The sequence below is a fragment of the Callorhinchus milii genome, unplaced genomic scaffold, assembly GCF_018977255.1.
Source record: "Callorhinchus milii isolate IMCB2004 unplaced genomic scaffold, IMCB_Cmil_1.0 Scaffold4, whole genome shotgun sequence".
NCBI lineage: Eukaryota > Metazoa > Chordata > Chondrichthyes > Chimaeriformes > Callorhinchidae > Callorhinchus > Callorhinchus milii.
In genome coordinates this window covers 42,209,584-42,229,800 of record NW_024704745.1, presented here as the reverse complement: position 1 = coordinate 42,229,800, position 20,217 = coordinate 42,209,584, and the positions used below count along the sequence as shown (strand labels likewise).

The 20,217-nt window shown below is 39.9% G+C and overlaps 1 protein-coding gene across 1 annotated transcript in view; it reads right to left on the bottom strand.

Moving 5' to 3' along the window:
- LOC103186406 (dystrophin-like) overlaps positions 1–20,217 on the bottom strand; it is a 775,626-nt gene that overhangs the window by 217,825 nt on the left and 537,584 nt on the right. Inside the window, 2 exon segments of the mRNA XM_042334068.1 lie at positions 1,480–1,644; positions 18,154–18,303. Of these exon segments, the coding sequence (XP_042190002.1) occupies positions 1,480–1,644; positions 18,154–18,303 (315 nt within the window).

The following is a 20,217-nucleotide window of genomic DNA, read 5'->3' as shown; positions in this document are numbered from 1 at the left end:
CAGTGATAGGTTTTGTATACCTTGGGTCCCAGAGATAAGATGCATGGTTTCACACTGAATGGTAATATTGCCTCTTATAAAACCAAACCACACTTATGAGAGTTGATTAATTATTCATTAGTGCCTGTGGGTATTATTTTATCAAACGTGCAATCAGTAGTGACTGTTGTTTGACTCTGAGCCCAAGAGATAATGTTGATGTAGGTTCCAATAGCAAATCACCTCATGAATTTTGGACACTGTTTACTCTTTGAAGCATGAAATAATATGCCGCCAGTGAACCCCAGAAAATCCAAATTAAATGCGTGCCCTAGGAATACTTATATTTCACACACCCTCTACATTGACCCTGCTGAGCTGTTTAATATGCAACATTGTGTCATATTAAAACATTGTGTTTGCAAGGTAATATGATGGGAAAATTGGTTTAGTAGGTTTAACAAAAATCCGAGTCTCCTTAAAGGGTTGAATTAGCAACATGTTCAATATGTATGCCAAGTGTCAAAGACTGATCCCTGATGCTGTTCTCAATGCCACTGTTTGTGAAGCCTATTTTTTACCAATTAAAAAATTCATAATACAACAACAACAACTTGCATTTATATAGCACCCTATATAGAGAGTTCCAGAATTTCAGGGCATAGTGACTGAAGGCACAGCCACCAGTGGTGGAGCGAAGCGTATGAGGGACAAACAGGAAATCGGAGCCGGCCTAGCAGAGGCAGCGGGTGGTGGAGAAGCAGATTGGATCAGTAGGGAGGTGCCATGGCATGAAACGATTAGAAAACGAGTGATCTTGAAATCGATCTGTTCGGTAATTGGGAGTCAGTGGAGTCTGGGAAAGATTGCTGTGATGGAGGTACGGAATTTTGTGCAGGTGAGTATCCAGGCAGCAGAGTTCTGAATGAATTGAGAGAGGAATGGGTAGAGGTCACCATGACGAATGGCAAAGTCTGAACCAGGCTCACAAGGTCACTATTCTTACAATGTAATAATTGTCAAACGTGTCACTAATTGACCCCAGTGATTCTTTCTCAACAGAGACTATTGGATTTCAATAAAATATTGTTTAAAAGCCATCAATGACAATAATTCAATCAAACAAAAAGATCTGCTCTATCCTTTTCTATATGTACTGAGTAAACATCATTATGAACACAGTGGACTTTCACTCTAACTCAGTTGCCTATAAAACCACCTCATAACAAGGCTATGAGTGTGGAGAGTTCTACCTGATTATTGTGCTCAGCTTGGGCACCTATGGATGATAGGAATGCTACAGGCTTGAGTACTTTCTCACAGAGAAGTCACAATTCCAATCTAATTCTGAGCCTGTTGAAATTATGAAGAATTGGTTGGTGGGTTTTCCACTAAACTTTAATTAACAGAGTCCACAGATAATTACAGCGATGGTAGATTTTACACCCTTAATCTTTACAGTGCCTCTAAATGATGTAGTGCTGTTGAAATCACTTTTACCTTGATGTCAACAGCCCCTGGTACTGGTGCTTGCTTGTACAATTCAAGTTGATCTTTTGTGGAAGCGGCCCACAGTGCCAAGTGGTTTAGCTGCTGCTGATAGCGAACAAAATCCTTCAGTAGCTCCTCGATCTCTTTCTGTTTCTCAGGTAGTTTATGGGAAACCTATAATAATAAAAATGGAATATCTTAGCATTATTCATATCAGTATTGTTAGCTCTTGTTATTGTTTAACGGAACATTTACTTTACAATTTTGATTCAGATCTGAAAAGACTTTTTTTGGTTGAAAATTTATGTTGCATTGAAGTAATCAGTTCTTTGCCATTTCATTTATATGCATGTTACAGCTTGTGTTATTGGAACATTATTATCAGCTTGCTTGGCAACAACATATTAATGATAAATCCAGCCATGCTAATCCCCAATGATGAGCTATTTACAGGAGACAATAAATCTAAAACCACAGGAGGAAAAGCTCCAGAATGACTGTTTCCATAACAACCACGACTGTGAGGAGCAGCACATTTTGTCAAATAGTGATGTTTAACTGACTGAATTTTGATGAGAATCCCTGTTTATAAATTGCCTTTTTACTGCATGTGAAATACTGACAAGTGTGTTCCTTCTTAGCTTGAGGCCTAAAGATTGTCATGGTGGGGTCACCATCAAAGCAGCTCTTTCTAAAGCAGTGAAATACCAGTTAAAAGTTGTAAATGACAATAGAGCGACTATTCTTTTAAAATAAATTCCTCCACGTTTGCCTCTGCTGTCCTTGTGTTCTACAGGATTCTCACATTGTGACTTGGTTGAGTCGGTGCGTGCAAACACTGTAGAACAGAAGGGCCCAAAGCAGCCAACACTGAGTTTAATGTAATGCACCTATTTTTCCACTGAATAGAGCTCGGGTGGGCCAAAACACGATTGATGGCTAGGACTTGTAGTGCCTGAGGAGGGGAGGACAAATTGACTAAGGGGCAATGACTGGCACAGGGAGTGAAGGATGTGGGTGTGGAAATGGCTTAGCAAAGCATGGCTGCGGGAAGAAGGCAGCGATGAGGAAAATGTAGAGAATTGGATATATACTTGAAAAGAATTGCAACATTATAGGGAAAGAGCAGTGGGGGGGCATTGGGGCTTATTGGATAGCTGTTTCAATGAGCCACAGGCACGATGGGCTGAATGGCCTCCTTCTGTGCTGTAGAATTCTATGATCTTAGAGAAAGTGGTGTTGTAATAAGCATCAAATCACAATATATATCTAACTGATCAATATAACCCAATAGCTTCATCTTTAAAGAAAAAAAAGTGCCATTTTCTTCAACTTCCATCCTCCTTTGCTTGCCATCCTTCATACCCAAAAGGTAACAACTTATAAAATACATAGTCAGTACACATCTCAGGAAATCCTGTGAAGCGCTTTGAGACATCCTGTTGGCATGAAGGGCACTAAATAAAATGCATGGATTATCATTATACCTCTATTAGGCTTCATTCCGATAGGGGCATTCCTTATCTATGTGCTCCCTCTGGGCGATGTCATCCGTAGACACAGGATAAACTTCCACATGTATGCGGATGACACACAAATCTACTGCCTTCTCCAGTACCAATTCCAGGTCCACCGATGTTCTATCAGCTTGTCTGGCAGACATCAAGGCCTGGATGAGTGTAAACTTCCTGCAGCTAAATGTGGACAAGATGAAAGCCATACTCCTTGTAATACGTCAATGCCTTCACTCCTGCGGATCTAAACTCCTCAACCTCCCTGGGCTCTCCCTCAGATTCACAGAACCTGTGCGCAACCTAGGCATCCAGTTCAACCCCCAGCTGTCCTTGCTTCCCCCACATCCGGTCCCTGACCACCTTTCTCCACCTCCGGCAGACTGTCCATCTCCAGCCATACCTTACTACAAATGCAGCCGAAACCCTCGGGCATGCGTTTGTCCCTCCTGCTTGGATTACTCCAACGCACTCCTGGCCGGTCTACCCAGCTCCCCATTCACAAGATCCAGCTCAGTCAAAACTCTGCACCCGCATACTGACCCAGACAAAGCTCCATACCCACATCTCAACAGTTCTGGCCAGGCTTCACTGGCCCCCCATCACCGAACGGCTCGACTTCATGATCCTCACACTTGTGTTCAAATTCGTTCACTCTCTGGCACCTCCCTACCTCTCCAACCTGCTCACTCCTCAATCCACCACCCGGCACCTCCGCTCGACTGGCACTGGCCTCCTGCTCGTCCCTTGAACCCTCCACCCCACCATCGGAAGTTGGGCTTTCAGCCACTACGCCCCAAATTTCTGGAACACTCTCCCTCAATCCCTCCGTCTTGCCCCTTCTATTCCCTCTTTCAATTCCCGCCTGAAAACTTTCCTGTTCGACCATGCTTACGGTCAAATCCCCCCGGCTTGGAGTCAGTCTCCGCCACTGTTAAGCGCTCCGAGATGCTATCTTGCGTGGCGGGCTCTATATAAGTGCAAGTGGTTGCTGTTGTTGGGCATTTTTCAAAATTCCTAGCATGACTGTCTTTAGATTGTGGGATGGTATAAAGGAGTAGAAGTATTCATACATTACATATCCAGTCAAAGTGTTAATGAATATAGATATTCACATAATACTTATTCAATTCAAATAATAATCCGATAATCCTTGCATTATGTCAAAGTACCTGTAAAAATTATTTTTTTCATACAATATCTCTACAGGTTTTCACACAATATGTCTACAGTTAAATTTGGGACTAGTGGTACTGATGTTAATACACAGTATGCTGAATCAGGACAGATTTACATGTAAAGTAATGAGAAAATATGAGAGCCCATCAATTTTAACCAGAAAGCTTCTTTTACAAAATAGCCATCCAATGTCTCTATCAGATCCATGCAAATGAGCCTCTACAGTCTTGCATCAGAAATCACAGCCACGTGAATGCATTTTACTAACAGAAAAATCAAGCCATGGGCAGAATCACATAAATTTTCCCTACATGACTGTCGCACTGCCACAAGGAATATTAGTTCATTGGATATGAACTCGGCTGAAGTTTTTTATTTTTCTTAAAAAATCCATTAACTATGGGTTAAAAAAGGCTTGTTTAACCACCTTCTTAAAGTAGTCAAATTAAAATACAACGGTTGTAAGGCATAAAGTGAAACTGTTCACGCCACCTGTACCCTACAGCAAAGAATCTGTAGTTGAATAATGCAATGAAATGTTAGGCGAGTTAAATCAGAATAGCCTGATTTCACAACTAACATTCACAACTGAATGAATTTGTAATATCAGGTTAACCCCATCAAAAAGACAGACAACAGCTTAATTCAGGTATGGAAATCAAGAGATTGTGTACTTTAGAGACCAAGTAATTTTCACTGTACCAACCTGAATTAACATCCTTATTCTTCTCTGGGGTATGAAAATTAAGATCGAGATATTCTGAAGGTTGCTGCATTTATCATCTTTGGCAACAGGTGCAGAATATTGGGAGTTAGTATTAAAATGAAGTTTTGGTGTACTTCAGATAATCCACTGCTTCAAAAACTGGCCATCATTCCCACCCTCGCCCGACTCCACTGGCTCCCCATCCCTCAGAGGATCAAATTCAAGATCCTCATCCTCACTTTCAAGGCCATTCATGGCTTTGCCCCCTCCTACCTCTCTGACCTGCTGACTCCCTACCTACCTGCCCACTCCCTCCATTCAGCAGGCTCCGGTCTGATCCATGTCACCCGCCCGACCCACCCTACCATCGGTGGCTGGGCTTTCAGCCTCTCTGCCCCCACACTCTGGAATTCTATCCCACAGTCCCTTCACCTCGCTTCTTCCCTTGCCTCCTTCGAGGCCGGTCTCAAGGCCCTCCTCTTCGATTGTGCCTTCAGTCGCCCTCCCACCTCTGCCGTCCCTCACCCCTACCCCACCCCTTCCCCATGCTCAGATCCTGACCCCTGACTGTCCAGTGCCTTGGGACGTTCTCCCGACGCGAAAGGCGCTCTCTAAATGTAATTTTGTTGTTTTTGTTATTGAAGACATCTAAGTTTCTGCACTACATTAATAAGCTGCAGAAGGCATATCCAAAACATGCAATATCAGCATTGGATAAGACAGTAAGTACATGATGCCAAGCTAGACTTGGTATTGTTGAGATTGATGGAAGGCGATTTCGTGATTGGAGCAAATATATGCAAAGAACAAAAGAGAACTTTCATATTTCTAGTGCTACTATAGTAATCACTGTAGAGGATGTTTCTGTACTTAAATACAGAGTCACGTGTGGTCATAAAGTCCCTCAAATATCCATGAAGTGAATATCCAATTAATCCAGTAAAATGGAAGGCATTCCTTTCTTTCTGAACAATATCATGGAATTTTTAATGTCCACTTGAACTAGCAGATGTGATGTCGCCCTCGAATAACATTTCACACGAAAGATAGCACATCCAATAATGTTCCTCTGTACTGCATGCGAGTCAACCAAAACCATGAGCTCAAGTCTTAAAGTGGAGGTTCTACTCACACAATTCTGATTGAGAGAATGAACCATTTAAGGCAAACTAATTAGTAATAATACCAACAATCCTTGAATTGGATATGGTGCCTTTCACTTTGGGAGGATTCACAAGATTTATTGTAAAGTGCAGTGACCGTATTTCATAAGGTGAAACTGATACAAACTATATTTGTTTGATGAGAAAAGGTTGTTCCATCTTTTTTTTTGCAAGGAAACGTTAGTGCTACAGCCAGCGGTGTACACCTTCATGTGGAAGGGGAGGAGTACATTTTCGAAAATACAGAACATATTGCTGATAGAATTCCTGGCAGGCCAGAATGAACTTTTAAGCATGTGGCAGGTAATTTTACCAACTGTCACGGATTTGGTGGTTCCTGTGCTGACGGGATCATGGATGAGTCATCTGTAAAATGCAGCGATGCAGAACAGAATAATGTAAAGTCAGTTTAATAAACTGGAGCTTAATTTTATTATTTAAAAAAAGGATTATTTCTGTGAACTTCACCTTACAGGTTGGTTGCCTTCCTTCAAATAGTACATAGCAAATTGTGGATTCTTGCTGCTACAAATGGTTGCATAGATAGTTTGCAAGAAAAAACTGTCACTGTACTTGACAGTAATTACTGTACATGCAAAGTGGTAAGGACCTATAAAAATGATATTCTGCCTCTGGTACCTTCTTTGTGGAGAGAAGCAGATTATTAAATCACATTGTGCCTGACATCACTGCAATGTGCATTAATCCAGAATAACTACAGAATAATGATAAAATGGGTTAATAATAATGAGGAAGAATGAACCGTAGAATTTTTTTTAAAAAAAGTGAAGACTAAGATTTGCAACCTTCGTTGGATGTGTAAATTTCTGGGCCTAAATATATTTATAATAGGTCCTAGCATTTGATTTAGCGCCTTATCATGTCTTCGAAACGTCTCAAAGCGCTTCACAGAATATACTGTAAAGTGAATTGACTGAGCAATGGATCTAATATTTTGTTCCCAAAGATTTTTCATCACTGCTTCTGTTGATTCCAAAATAACTACAAAGCAAAGCATTTATACTTTTGAACAATTCTGGCATTGAGACAAATGAACACCGAAAATACAACAACAACATTATATTTGTAAAGGGTCCAAGGCCCTGGACAGACAGAGATTCGGACCCGAGCTGGGGGTTGGGAACGGGGAGGGTGGAGGACGGGAGGGATGCAGGGTGATCGAAAGCACGGTTGAAGAGGAGGGTCTTAAGATGGGTCTTGAAGGGAGGGGGCGAGGCGGAGGGACTGTGGGATGGAGTTCCAGAGGGTGGGGGCAGAGTGACAGAAGACCCGCCCGCCAATAATGGGACGAGCGAGGTGGGGGACATGAAGCAGGCCGGAGCCCGCTTAGCGGAGGTAGCGAGCAGGATGGTAGGGGATTAGGAGGTTGCAGAGGTAGCAGGGAGCAAAACCATGGAGGGTTTTGAAGGTGAGGACCAGGATCGTGAACTGTATCCTTAATATTTTTATTCCATCAATTTTGCTGTCAAATGGCACACTGGAGAGAGATTTGAGGTTCAGCAATAAATTAATTTCACACTCCTCTGAAGAATTACTTAATAGGAAAAGACCAAAAAAAGTATTTGTTGTTGGACTAATATGGGAAGCTTCTCAGCAATTCTTTGAACTAAATAATAATACTTATTGTCACACAATTCAGTTATTAGATCTGATAGCACGTGCTTACAACTAAAGTGAGGCTATATAAAGTCCAGCAACTTGCAGTACAAAAGTTAAGGCTCAAAAATGGCATTTTATCTAAATATTGCATGGTTTATTGTGCTTGGAACACAGAAACATTTCCTCTGCTTGAAATTGAAATACTGATGTTGGAATAGTGCCAAAGTTTCTATTTAAAAAAAAGTCAGACTTTTTTTCTCCCAAAACTAAGATTATCCTGTAGCAATGCAATTACATTTTTTTTCTTCCTGGGAACATTCTGTTCTGAATTTGTGTTCTCTATTAATGTTTAGATTCATATGCAAATTGACCATCTTATATCATTTCATCAAATAGTCTTTATTAATAGCAAAATTAGCTCATAATATCAATAATAGCAGGGTGAATTGTAGCATTTCAGAAGTAATGTTCTTGTGTCAAGGAACAATTAAAATTGCTGTGAATGAAGAACAAAATGATTGGTTACCATGCAGGAATATGAGATTTATTTTATATCTGGTTTAATGAGGTAGTCTGTTATGAATGGGAACATGGATTGAGAGATAACAAGTGAGAAAGAACATTGCAACCAATTTTTCTATATTCGCTATGTATTGAAGATTAAATGATCTTGTATCAGAAGTGAATTTTACTATTGGAATGCCATGATTTACACTCAAATACTAGTTCTATCTCTTGGTCTCTAGGTTTGCAAATATGTTTCAGTAGAAATTAATAATTTTATGTGAATCAAAATGGTGATTAAAAACTTTAAAGTTTATGCCTAGAATCCCTCCCTCCCATTCTGTCCCAGAAATTTCCCATTAGGAAATATACTATCACAGNAAAAATATTTTTTTAGATTTCTGAGAAGGAACTTAAATACAAAGAATAAAGGATAGAGATAAAAAAAATTGTGAAGCTAAGGAATGTTAACACTTTGATTCAGAATGCTATCAACAAACAGAGGTTATTAATAAATTTGAGGTATAGTTGACGATAGCCACGCATTTGGGATTGTAATTGGTCTTGCCCATATGCTGTATCTCACAATAGACACACTCATTCAAGTACTCAATGAAGTCTCTAACCCTCTCCTCAAGCAAAACAGTAATAAATGTACAGCTATGAAATTACTTAAAGATCTTGCCAGATACATTCATAATTAGTTTGCATACTACCTTGCACATTAGCTTGCATAAATGAGTTATTAAAACAGAATTCTCCAGATGATATAAAATCATCAATCCTAATAAATTCCAAACTAGAGATTAGTTAATTTGGTTATAGCAGAATTCAATTGACCGAAAAACAGAAAACATGATCACAGTACTATGTGGGCTCTATAGAATCAATAGCTTTCTGGTAGTAGTTGGATCTAGTGAGCAATAAAATAACTCACATAGATGTGTATATTGATTTTCAATAAGAGGATGCATTTTTTCTTGTGTAAATTGCATGGTGCTGAATATCCTAGCTTTAATGTATGGACATATGATTAAACTTACTGTCCAACAAATCCATCTGCCCCAAAAAGACAGACAGTAAGCTAGGCCAGCTTACCTCTGCTTCTGAGCTAGTAAATTTATTGAAAATCATCATTCTGTCAATTTCAGACTATCTCACGATTGTGACTTCACCGATATTAACCATATAATTGTCATGTAAAAAAGTGCAATGTAAATACAGAATCAGAAATTCCCAGTGTAAAATCTTTATACTGAAAAATCAAAGAACTGATCTATTATTTATCCTATAAGAAAATGTCAAAAGCATCCCGCAAATCAACGGAAAGCATGCTAACTGAATATTTTATGCCTGGTTTATCCTGTACTTTTCACAGTGATCAGCCATGAAAGAAACAGTATAAATTGAGTTTGAGAAGTACATGCTGGAGCCTGACTACTGAGACCACCTTAAGAAGATGGTTTCACCAGGTCATTGATTCGCATTGCTGAAGAAAAATGCAGGCAGTGGAAATTGGTTCAGCCTTGGCTCAGAAACTGTTCCTTAAAATCTCTTGAGAGGTTCATTGGATACCTGAACAACTTTAAGAAGCCGTTTCAAATGTTCTTAAAGAACCTGTCACACAACCAACTCTTTAATAACATTAAAAACTAACACTAGTTAGCAAAGCTCTGTGATTTGGCTAGCTTTCGATAAGTAGAGCTGTCTCCACCCTCAAAGAGAGCAAAAGGGAATGTGAAATATCAATAATCTTTCCCCCTTAAAGTCTCTACTGTTGGAAGCAATGTTGCATCACTTTGAACAGTATAAACTTATTAAATTAAATAAACACTGTCTTCTGGTTCATTGTTTTTAATATAAGTGAAATATAAATGACAACACAAAATCTGATTATCACTAAGATAAATGAGGCAGAATGGAGTAAATTGGGAGAAGCTACTAACATCATTTTCAGGAATTTCGTCAGGCCATTTAAAATCACTTCTAAAAAAATATTTTTCAGTTCAGGATATTTTTCTTTCACACAGTTTGCAACTAGATTCAGACAAACACAACATCTCAGTGGCTGCAGTCGATTCAAGGTAATATAGATTTTAAGAATAATAAATAATCTTTGCATTTGAATATAGCACCTTTCACATCAGCAGAATGTCTCAAAGCACTTCACAGGATTCAATGAAAACTTTAGTGACCTGTAATTTTTGTAAACGAGCATCACAGTCAATTTGCACACAGTGATATCCCACAAATAGCAACAAAGTGTTCCAAAATTTGTCTCTGGGTTGCAAACTTTTTTTGTTTTCACTTATTTTCATCCAATTTATCTGGGATTTCTTTTTCACCTGGACCCTAAAGTGTATAAAGTAAGCCTCACTCCAATAATCACATTTGATTATAGTCACAAAGTATATAACAAGGGATCATAGTCTCAAATTCAGAAGAGAGAAGGTAAACAGATAGTTTGAATCAACTGAAGTAGTCAACTCAGTAGTCAGGCTCTTTATGAAGAGAGGAACTAATGTGTGGAACAAACTGTCCAAGGAGGCAGCAGAGACGATTTAAGAGTAACTATGATGGTAGCAGGAGGGCAACGTGAAACATATGAAGTGAAAATCCACCAGCGTTCAGATTTACTTTATTTATTAAGCCTGATAGAGCTTGCACGGCTCTAAGTGGTTAAATTGAAACTATCTGTTTATCTTCTCACTTCTGAGCTTGAGACTACTACTTGTTGTAGACTTCATATAATATAATAATAATCCTTGCTTTGGATATAGCGCCTTATCACGTCTTTGAGACATCTCAAAGTGCTTCACAGAATATACTGCAAAGTGAATTGGATGTATATTTTGTGGGCGGAATATGCCAGCCAATTGCACACAGCAGTGTCCCACAAACACTTGTGGATTGAGTGAATAAATTTGTACTTTTTTTTATTCGCCGATCGACTAACAACTGGGTTCCTGCTTACTGTTAGGTAAATAGAAGTGTGTGGAGTAAGGAAAGTTTCCCAACGTTTCGCCCTACGAGAATAAAAGCCAGCTCCTCTCGCTTGCGAGGTGAGTGCTCAAACCACTAAGATACAGAACATCATGACTACAATTATTGGAGTACAGTTTATTTTATACCCTTTAGGATCGAGGGGGGAGAAAATCATCAGATCAGCTGGCCAATTTGGCAAATTCTTAAATACAAACTTAATTTTGAAGCCTTCATTTTTAACTCTTTTAAAAACTACAGAAAACTGACATAAAATTTAAGTCTGGAATTAAAAGTTGCCAAATTCTGGGCTCTCTGAAATGATATATAAATAAAATAGAACCAAAAATTACATTTGTATAGAGCCATTCACATCGGGAGGATGTCTCAAGGCCCTGGACAGTCAGCGATTTGGACCCGAGCTGGGGGATGGGATAAGGAGGGGTGTAGAGCAGAGAGGGTGGGGTGATCGAAGACAGGGTCGATGAGGAAGGTCTTGATGGAGGGAGCGAGGTGAAGGTACTGAGGGATGGATTTCCAAAAGGTGGGGGGCGGAGAGGCTGAAGGCCCAACCGCCAATGGTGGGGCAGGCCGGGCGGAGGACATGGAGCAGGCTGGACCCCGATGAGCGGAGGGAGCGGACAGGTATTGAGTTAGCAGGTTGCAGAGGTACGGAGGAGCAAAGCCGTGGAGGACTTTGAAAGTGAGGACAAGGATTTTGAGCTATATCCTCTGGGGGATGAGGAGTCAGTGGAGCCGAGCGAGGGTGGAGGTAATAGGGTCACAGAGCTTGGTGCTAATAAATCTAGAAACCAGGTGGAATTTCTCCTCAAGAGTGAGCAATGGCATTGGGAAAATTGGATCATAATGATCTTTTCCACTTTGTAGGTTCCTAATGTTCCACGTAGAGTTTGTTTATTTTTTCCCAAGACATTGATTTGACTAAATAATGTTTTATTTCCGAAGAAATGCCTTTGGAAGCATATGCGAAAATGGGAATCAATAGTATTCCAACCAGCCAGAAATGCAGTTTGATGCTGCTCTGACAGACTTTGCAATCCAGTATTTCAATCAGATTCATTCTTGTCTAACAACTAATGGAAACAGCTTCAATAAAATTGGATTTTTAAAAAAAAATCCTAAACCATGAAAAATGTTTTACAAATGTAAAAAGCAACCAAATCTTATTTGCTTTGTTATTTATGAATGTACCAAACAACGTGTTTATTAACTTTAACGTCTGTATCCAAAATCCTATTTAAATTCATGCATTACTGAGAAGAGGATATTGTTTCTAATGCTGTCGGAGCCAAAATAGATGGAAATAGCTCTACAGACTGAGATAAAGTGATCAACCTCATCCATCTTGTGATGGGAAAATAAGAGAGCGGGTCCTAGCTTCCCCCAGTGGCACACACTATTCACAATGATACAGTATTCATTGTCTGGGTTCACACATAAAATTATGCATTTAGATTGCTCAGCCAGATTTCTGATACATATGGAAACCCATCATGTTGCTTAAGAGTATCCAACCAAACTAGTAAGAGTTCCACGAATACATTGGAAATTTCCATTTGTCTACTTTGGAAGTATGTTTCAGTTCCGGGGATCCTTTCATTATTTCTAACTTGTGTCCTTGAAGAGGTTCAATAATTAGAATTCAAATGATCAAATATTCGTTGGCTGATCTCATGTGTGAAGAATAGCCACAGGGGTAAGATAACTGGTTCCTCTGGAGCAAAATTCTCAGTGTGTATGTTCAGGAAAAGAAAATTGGAGGGGGATAAATAAAAAAAAGTGAACTTTGTAACATTTAAAATAAAAAAAATCTATTGCAATTCCGCTGTTTAAATTGGATCTTTATACATGTTTTTATGTCTTATGTAAAATTGGTCAATCACTTCATGGCTGTTTGTGGATCACTGCTGTGTGCAAATTGACTGCTGTTTTTGCCTTCAAAAACCACAGTTACTACACTCTACAATAAAATCCTGTGAGACACTTTGAGAAGTCTTCTCAATGTGAAAGTTACTATATCAAATGCAAGGATTATTATGGTGATGATGATTATTATTATGTCCTTTAAATGTATGGATGTTTCTTGCATGTTTATGGACATAATGGTACAATGTATAATTAGATTTTGATATCTATTCAGTGGAAAACTCTGCAACATTTTCTTCTCATTTACTTCCCTGAGACTAATTACATAAAAACCTGCTAACATAATTTTATTTTTTGTTTATATTGATTTGTCAATTTAATACAGTACAAAGGTGCAGCCAGTAAGGGTTTACCAGTTTCATGATTCAGGTTGCACATACCACTAAAGCTCATTCAGAAGGTTGCGGGTTCAGGTTCAAGTTACGACTTAGTCCAAGCTGCAGACTGAAAGAGTCAGTTCCCTAACTTTAACGAGCTGGTATTTTTGTTGTCAGTTAAACTTGCATTATCATTGTCAAAACAAACTGCTGATTGTGACTTGTGACCTTGGCATGACTTTGGTATGTTTCAGTTATTGTACGTTCATCTGTCACGCTCTCCACATGAGCAGCCAAGCCTTAAGGCCTCCCTCTGTGGCCAATGTTGCAAACTTCAATTAATTTAACCTGCATCTTTATTCTTTCAACAGTGAAACCAATCAATTTGTACACAGAATTTAACACTGGTGCAAGTTACTTGGCTACCTATAATTAACTTCATTTTGGATATCCATATTTGAAAGCAAAACTGGATGAAAGCACCATCAGCATTCTGCAACAAGACTCATCTGATATTCAGTCTCTACTAGACAAATGAGGCAGATGGGAATTCTGGCACCCCCTTTACTCTCCAATAATCCAACTCATCTCTCTCCAGCCAGAAATAACATTAAAGTGTATTAAATTCTTACAGCAAACGTCAAGTGACATGGTTCACTGACTTGGAGCCTAATCTAACAATCCATTTATTGTACAATAAAATAATCAAAACATACTATAGAATTAGGAGTTCTCAGTTCTTCAGATGAGACCTAAAACCAAGTTCCATTCTGCATGTTCAAGTGGACGGTAAATATATCACAGCCACGTAATGTCTATGTCCTGGCCAACAATTTCTCAAATGTGTCTAAAAAATACAGTCACTACATTTCACAGTAAATCCTGTGAAGCGTCCCCCTGATGTGAAATTTAAATTAAATGTAAGGATTCTTCTTCTGTTATACTAAATTGGATTTAGTGAACCGGTGAAATCAGTAGCACACAATGCCTTATGTTTAGCTCCTTACCCTATGTCTAACTTCAGAAAGAGTATTAGGTCATTACTGCTATCATTCCATCACACTTTTGAGAATATGATGTCAGCACCTTGGGACATCCTGCTGACATGAAAGGCGCTATACAAATGTAATTTTTTATTGTTGAAGTTAGATCTAAGTAATGAGAAATGAGCAGCCTCATGAAATTTCTAGTACCTTCCTGCTTGAATGATCTTGGACTAGCTTTCATTTGAATTTTGAACCACAGTCATGAGTTTCATAACTGCTCTGCTATGAAGGTGACATTATCAATTTCAACCTGCTAGCCATTGTTCCTGCAAGCTTCTTATGTAGGAAGAGCGAATGAGTGATACAGACTTACTTGGTGTGGCCAACTCTGAGCTTCCAGTTAAGAAAATCTAGGTCCTCAATGTGCAATGTTTCATAGGTAGTCAACAATAGTTATCTCCAGTGAAGGTTAACGAATGTAACATACGATAGTGTGAAAAACCAAATTACTCATTCCTAAAGCCCGCTGCTTTTATGTTAATCCATCTTATCATTTGTTAGAATGTAAAATGTCTTACCACAAATTATTGTTGGTACTGGATCCAGAACAACATTGAAAAGCAATTGGAGAAATACTACTACTACTATTAATAATCCTTGCATTTGATAGAGGGCCTTGTTATGTCATCAAGACATCTCAAAGCACTTCACACGATATACTGTAAAATGGTTTGACAGTATATTTTGTGGGCAAAGTGTGGCAGCCAGTTGCGCACAGCAATGTCCTGCAAAGAGCCATATGAGCGAGTGAGCAATTTTATTTGGGGGATTGTTGGCTATGACACGGGAAGAAACTCCCTTTTATTTTCAAACGGTGCTATGGGATCTTTAACGTCCACCAGAAAAGGCAGGCGGGCCTTGGTTTAAACATCTCAAGGATGACATCTCTGACAATACTATGTGAGTTCCAAGTCCCTACATGGAGCTTGAACCCACAACCTTCTTCATTAATTATTTAATCTCTTGTTCTGCAAAAATAATCCCTGATACCCAAAAGTAATCATGCAAATCTCTACAATATCTATTTATGCATTTATAGCATAGGCTATGAGCTTATGTCCCAACTTGGGGCATGCACCCATAACTTTCTTACCCAAAGTGCTACCTTGACCCAAGATATCAACTTCTGCTTGATGCTTGTTTCACATAGTTACAGGCATCTGCCCACAAAACACACAGTACATCCTGTGAATTGCTTTGAAGTATCCAACTGGTGAAAAGTGCTATATCAAATGGAAGGTTTGTTATTATTACTATAATAGATATATGGCAAAAAAAATCTAATCTTATATCTCACTGGAGTCTTGCTCATTTTAAACCTTTGTTTCCAGTTCGGTGCTCACAGCCTGAGTTAAATAACCTACTTTAATATGCATCAACTCTGGCTGTCATTCTTTTGAAAACTTAAATGATGTTTTTATTTGAGCTTCTTGTCTCCGCTGCGTGTAAAAAAACTGTGCAGAAATATACAATCCCACTGTGGAGGAGACACTGTTCAAATTAAATCACTCCAAATAAATTGCTACTGGATGCTGTTTATTTTCCATAATTTTATTTTTAAGCATTAAATAATCATGTTCTTTTTAGTCTGTCTTGTGCATTTGATTTGAACTGTGTTGCAGCTACCCTCATAGTTTTCTTCCCTCAACCAGCATGATGAAATATGATGCGGGAGGGGAATAAGCACCCTTACCAATCGAATTCTGTTTAAAAAACCTAGGCACAAATTCCAAAGGAGAAAGAAACAAGAAGGAAACCAAACATGGCAAATCAATAAGTAATAAACAGCCAAAACAGAAAAGAGTAAACACATTCTAGTTATAGTAAAATGTATATAATCTTCACTTGGAATGTTGGCCTCAAGCAAATTTAAGATTAGGTAATTCTTTTTAACAGACTAATTTTTGCTTAACTCCGTGAATGGGCTAAAGCTTATCGAAGGGGAGGAATTTAAATAGACCTAGGAATATTTATTGACTTGGCACTCGGCGTATCCAAACAGTGAGAGACATAAGAAACCAAGGCAAAGAGAAATGATGGGCTATAATGCCAAATCAATTGAGTTCACAGATCCAAAAATAATGCTCAAACTGTGGTGCTTTACTTAGATCGCACCTGAAATATTGCACACATTTCTGTTCACCAGAACAAGAATGGGCCATTCCAGATACTAGAGGCACCTCCACAAAGGAGAGCTCTAAGATTGATCCTCACAATTAGAGGGAAGAACTATGACGAATGACTGGATAAGGTAAGGATCTTCAAACTCAAAAGGAGAAAGTCAGAAGGAAATCCTGAAAGAGAAAGTAAAATTAAGCCAGAACAACACTTTCAGATACGCCAAGGTTGTGGATCGAGGGGACAGGCTATGGAAGGTTATTTTAAGTTAGAGAAAATTCAGCAATTCTTTATACTGGGTAATCAAAAAGGTGCAATAGATTATCTAATAAATAATTGAGGACAGGGCACTTGGTTCCTTTCAGACACTTGACTAATGTGAAGTTCATAGGTTAAGTATTCTGGGAGGATAAAATCAAGAAATCTGAAGAATTTCTTCATCTGAATCTCTCTTGGTATTTAAAGTTAAAGACAGAAAGTCATGAATATGTATTTGGCAAAATTTGTTTCAGCTGGATAGGAAGCCAGGCAGAAGAATTGTGCATTGCTTTCAAAAAAAATTGCTGAACATTTTGACATGAAAATGGTTCCTCAATAAAGAAAGCTTCTGATTGAAGTGAGCTAATAAACCGGGTATTGGAACAATCTGTACAGCCTTAAAAAGTTTGTTTGGTAATCTCGAATTTGATAGACCAAATCAATCAATATGAGACAGCAACAGCAAATAGAAGCTTAATCTATTAAACTGCTGACAAAAATTATAGCTCCCATTATTCTAAGTGAAAAGAAATTTGGATGTCTTTTATTTTACTAGCTCTGCATAGATGGATCCATGATAACAATGTTAATCCTTGCATTTGATATAGTGCCTTATCGCGTCTTCGAGATATTTTAAAGCACCTCACAGGGTACACTGTAAAGTGTAGTGACTGTATATATTGTGGGCAAAATAGAGCAGCCACAGCAATTTATAAAAGATTCTTCTTCTCATGGGCAGTGGTGGCCAACTCATCATCCGGAGGCCAGAATTGACCCCCCAAACATTTGCACTCCTACCTCTCCGACCTACTATCCCCCTACCTACCTGCCCGTACCCTCCGTTCCTCTGGCTCCGGTCTGCTCCACATCCCCCGCCCCAACCGCCCTACCATCGGTGGCCGGGTCTTCAGCCTCTCAGCCCCTAGGCTTTGGAACTCTATCCCCCAGTGCCTTCGCCACCTCCTCCCTTTCCTCCTTCAAGGCCGGTCTCAAGATCTTTCTCTTTGACCGTGCCTTCAGCTCACCTCTCGACTCTCTATCCCCTCCTCGCTCCCTCCCTTCCCTCCCCTCACCCTGACCATTTCCCCCCAAGGCTCGGGTCCTGACCCAACTGTACAGCGCCTTGGGACGTCCTCCCGACGTGAAAGGCGCTCTATAAATGGAATCTTGTTGTTGTTGTTGTAAATCCATGTTCAATCAATAATTTGTTTCCAGTTTTTTTTATGATGATTGAATGTTTCCTGATTCATGGGATAAATTAAGAAATATTCAATCAAGAAAATTAATTTTGTTAGTTGACCAAAAAGGCTGGCCATCACTGCTGGAATGTACCTTTGTGAAGCGGTTGTTAACCTCCAGGAGTTCAGTTTCCAGTTTGAAATGTTGCTCTGGAGTCAGAGCCTCGCTTTTCAGTGACACTCCTCCACTCTCGTTCATACGTTTCAAGATCCCTTTACGTGACGGTATTTCGTCCACTTGCAACTGAAAAAGGAAAAAAAAATACATACAAATGGCCTGGCTAACAATCACCCAGATAAAATTAGTCATTCCCTCATGGCATCGGTTTGCTGCAAATAATATGATCATTGACAAATAATACAAATAATAATAGTCCCAATAATAACAATAATCCTTGTATTTCGTACAGTCATTACACTTTATAGTAAATCCTGTGAAGCAGATTGAGACATTTTGATGATCTATTAAGGCACTATATCAAAAGCACCTCCTTAAAAAAGGGTAGGGTATTGTTCACCCACCCGATTTGATGTTATGTATTCATCAGTGACACGATGGATGGCACTGAGGGGAAAGAACTTGGGATATCTGTCCCAGGCCTTTCTGACAAGATTGGGGTGATTCTGTTTGCGGACGATACTGTACTCCTGGTGGACTCACTTGGGGACTTTTTGCACTGGACCTGCCACCTTGAACACTGGACCACCCAGTGGGACATGGTGATGTGTGCACACAAGTGGAGCATCATAGTTCTGCACGGCTCAAAAGAACACATCAAGGATATTGATGTGAACTCTGCAGCCCGTGTCCTCTCCCGCACTAGGCTCCGCGACCCTATCACCCCCATCCTCGCCCAACTCCACTGGCTTCCCATCACACAGAGGATACAGTTCAAGATCCTGGTCCTCACGTTCAAAGCCCTCCATGGTCTTGCTCGGGGGTACCTCTGCGACCTCCTAACCCCCTACCATCTTACTCACTCCCTCTGTCCTGCTTCACGTCCCCCACTTCGCTTGTTCCATTATTGGCGGGCGGGCCTTCTGCCACTCTGCCACTACCCTCTGGAACTCCATCCCGCAGTCCCTCTGCCTTGACCCCTCCCTTGCCTCCTTCAAGAGCCATCTCAAGACCCTCCTCTTCGACCATGCTTTCGATCTCCCTGATTCCCTCTCAGCCCTCCACCCTCCCCGACCCTGACCCCCAGCTCGGGTCCATAACTCTGTCTGTCCAGCACCTTGTGACATCCTCACAATGTGAAAGGCGCTATACAAATGCAATTTTTTTTTTCCATCAGTCCAATTGTTGATTTGTCATCAGTATCTGGAGGTTGTGGTGGACACCAATTTGGACTCAGGCAAGCCTACAGTACTCTAGGCACTGCACAGCCAGTCCAGCTCATCAGTAGGGCTTGGACGGACTGTCCAGTCACTAGGGGCAGGGACTCTTACCACTCAGTTCTGGTTAGCCCTGCAAGTCAAAGCCCTAATGGGTAGGGTGGTCCTAACTGGACAAGCAGTGGGAACGTTTGTTAGGTAGTGCTCTCAATGGCAAGCTATGCAGTTAGCTGGTTAGCAGTACCCCAGCACACATTCTTGGGGTGCCCAAGCCTTGGCTCTTGCCAACCTGCACCTAATGTTTTCCGGAGTTAGATAAACAAGATGCGTCTCTCTAGGGAGAGAGTGTGCATACCATTCCAATAAACATCTCTGGAATTTCCATGTATAGGTGGGTTGCATGGAACTCTCAGTTTGATTTGGATACGTCTAAGCATGGTGATGGGTTTCTGCTTGGGTCAGACAGCTGGCTGCCCCCCAAAAAATCAAAAGCAAGGATTATTATTTTATAGCTGAGATATCCCATTATCAACATTCTGTCACATCACACTGGAGGGGAAAAATAGAACAACAATAAGATTATATTTACATAGCGTCTTTCATATCGGAAGGACGTCCCAAGGCATTGAAAATAGCAATGTTTCGTAACAGATTTATTTGATTTGATAATTGTTGCATTGTATCTATTAAGAATTTCAAGTGATCATTTTCAACTTGTTTCAGATCTGACCCCACCTTGGCATAAAGATTTAGTCTAAAGCCTATTCCAGTCCCCAGAAAATATATTAATTTGCAACTCGGAGTTGTGATTGAAGAATCCCGT